The sequence below is a fragment of the Apis dorsata genome, unplaced genomic scaffold, assembly GCF_000469605.1.
Source record: "Apis dorsata unplaced genomic scaffold, Apis dorsata 1.3 scaffold_215, whole genome shotgun sequence".
NCBI classification, from domain to species: domain Eukaryota; kingdom Metazoa; phylum Arthropoda; class Insecta; order Hymenoptera; family Apidae; genus Apis; species Apis dorsata.
In genome coordinates this window covers 243,506-246,214 of record NW_006263498.1, presented here as the reverse complement: position 1 = coordinate 246,214, position 2,709 = coordinate 243,506, and the positions used below count along the sequence as shown (strand labels likewise).

Here is a 2,709-nt window from a genome sequence, read left to right as displayed (position 1 = left end):
ATCGTAAAAAACGTGGCGCGCTAAGAAATAGGCTGCTCGAATTATCACACAACGCAACAGGTTACGAATGATCGAGGACCGGGGGTGGTATTCCAGCCTTCCTGGTCATTTCCTAGTCAATCTCGGATTCTAAAACTTCTAAAGAGTTCACTTATCATCCATTATCTTCCACGATTGAATTTCGTTTCGCGTTATGTACACGAATGTCCACCCAACATCTGTCCCTACGATCACGATCTGTGTTACCTCGAGTTGCAAAGAATCGTTCAAATTTTCTTTCAACTTTGAGACGATCACTGTACATTTCCAATGTGGATGCTCCTCGATCTGGCCATCACTCCATTCCTCTGCTGCTCCTCCTGGAACTGGACCTCGTCCTCTTTGGCTGGCGCGTTCAAATTGGTGACGGTTGCCTGGGGGATCGGCGAGAGCATCGGTGGTACCCTCCACCAGTCGGTGCTGGGCCATCCGGGTGGTACCAGGTTCCCCCGGAAGTTTAAATCCGGGAGAACCGGAAGCGGTCTTCATATGACGTGGCCGCCACGATGGCTGCCTAAATTCGAGCTGGACGATGTCAAATTTTGGACAGAGAACGCGCTCTCCACTTTCGTGGTCGCTGACGGCGTGGTCGTCGGCGCGGTGTTGCCTATCTTCTCGTTTTGATCGGGGAGGGAGGAGGAGGAAGACGAGGAGAATCGATCCTGCGATCTGTCTTCCTGATGCCTGTCCACCGACGACGAGAAATTCTCCTCTTCCAGTTTTCTGTATCGCGGCTCCTCCCTGCTTGAATCCCTGTCCGAGGGAAATCCATCGTCCTCCGGTTTGCCAGGGCTTGGAAACGGCCTTTCGTCTAATTTGGCGGGCAAGTAAGGCCTCTTCGGGTCTTTGGGGGGGCTTGGACATCCGCAATTGGGCTGGAGACAGGTCGCCGTTGATAAACCGGGCCAGGACATGGTCTGATGGCTGGAGTAGAAGGTGCCACCTCCGTAGAGAGCTTGGNAGATCCGCGGCCAGTTTCCCGCCGTTGAATTCTTCTCCCAATTTGTGTTGAATTGGGTAGAGAGGGTATGGAAACGGCGGGAAAAAACGGGGGATCTTGAGATCCTCGTGGCTCATCAACGTGTGGTGCGATGGGGGCGCCAAAGGTGGCAGGAGGCTTCTCGATATGTTGCCCAGGGATTCACCCGAGGACATCAACGGTGATATCGAGAAACCGAACTTGTTCTCCTTTTTCACTAAGGATTTCGGCTTCCTGCGGGGCCTGTACTTGTAATCTGGATGCTCCTTCATGTGGAGGGCTCTGAAAGGAGAATATTTATTTCTTTTTAATCTTCTTTTTTCCTTTTTTCTTCAGCGAAATTTCGATATTCGTACTCGCTATAGATAGCTCAATCTAAATCTAATGCTTGTTGCTGGTTCGAAAGGGGGATACTCTTCGAGCGATTCAGGGGTGGCCTAATTGAATAGTTTTGGCATGCAGAATACGCAATAGTAGTTTTCCGAGGGGGCGAAGGCGTAATCACTGCCACCATTGGACGAAAACGAAGATGCAAGAAAATCGAGAATTCCGATTTTATCGATCGATTCTCTCGATTCTCCTTCCATTTTCGTTCGAATTTAGATGATTAAATAATCCCAAAGAATTTGAACAAATTCGAATCGCCCGCGTCAAATTGAATTCTCTTCCATCGAGGAGGGAGGGGGGGGGGAGGGGGAAAGTTATCCTTGGACATACTTAGACAATGATGCCCGCGCCCTATCTACCTTCGATAATCCAACGTGTCTCGTTATCGCGCGAAGAATCGCGCGAGACGAGACGAGACAGTGGAGAATTCGGTAAACTTTGCTCTCGACACCGTTATCCAGCACAAAGGGACGTATTATCGTGGCACTGGGATACACGATACGGGGCACCATGGTATATTTGTGGTAAATATCTTGTACACACATACACCCCGGCTCGAGGCGCGGCCGACGCGTTTTGTGTCGAGGGGGGAGAGGAGAGGGGGGGCTCGAGTAAAAAGCGAGAGGAGCGGGAGAGAGAGAGAGAGAGAGAGTCAGAGGCTCGTCGGTATCTTCGTCGCATAATACTCCATTATGTACCCAAGAGGCGCACAAACGCAGTCCTTATTTATGCTTCGCCTCGTGGAGATAAAAGAAAAGCGGGCGAGATAGGTGTTTCACGGGCGGGAGACCAACTTTTTCTGAAAGTGTGCGCCCCCACGCGTTTCGCGACCGGGATACCGCGTACAATGCTCGAATTACTTAGACCTCGTATCTCGTCAAAGGGATTATTTTCCCTTCGATTTCTATGCGCCCGCTCGATTAATAACAGTCGGTTTCGGCGTAGCGGGGGCGTAGCTGCGCGATGCTCGTTAACCGTGCACGCGATTAGGGATTGAAGTGTTATCTCACGAGATCGAGGGTATCGATGTTGAATTAATGCGAAAGTATTAGATTTAGATGCATTCGATGCTTCGTGGTAAATACACGTGAATGCTACGTTAAATACATATGGATATTTTATTCTAAACTTTCTTTTGTTATAATTCTATTAAATCCTCTTCGAGGAATAATTTTTAGAATAAGCAAATTGCACGTACGAAATAAAAGTAAAGTTATTACAAATTGTAAAGGTAAAAAATTAATTCGTTGGATATTTAATCATATACGTTCTACAACAAACGTCACAAAGTGTATAAAAATACA

At 48.4% G+C, this 2,709-nt stretch overlaps 1 protein-coding gene across 1 annotated transcript in view; it reads right to left on the bottom strand.

Moving 5' to 3' along the window:
- Positions 1-417: 417 nt before the first annotated feature.
- LOC102672887 (transcription factor Sox-21-B-like) overlaps positions 418-2,709 on the bottom strand; it is a 7,711-nt gene continuing 5,419 nt past the window's right edge. The window contains 2 exon segments of the mRNA XM_006615069.2: positions 418-999; positions 1,001-1,300. Of these exon segments, the coding sequence (XP_006615132.1) occupies positions 525-999; positions 1,001-1,300 (775 nt within the window). The 3' untranslated portion in view covers positions 418-524.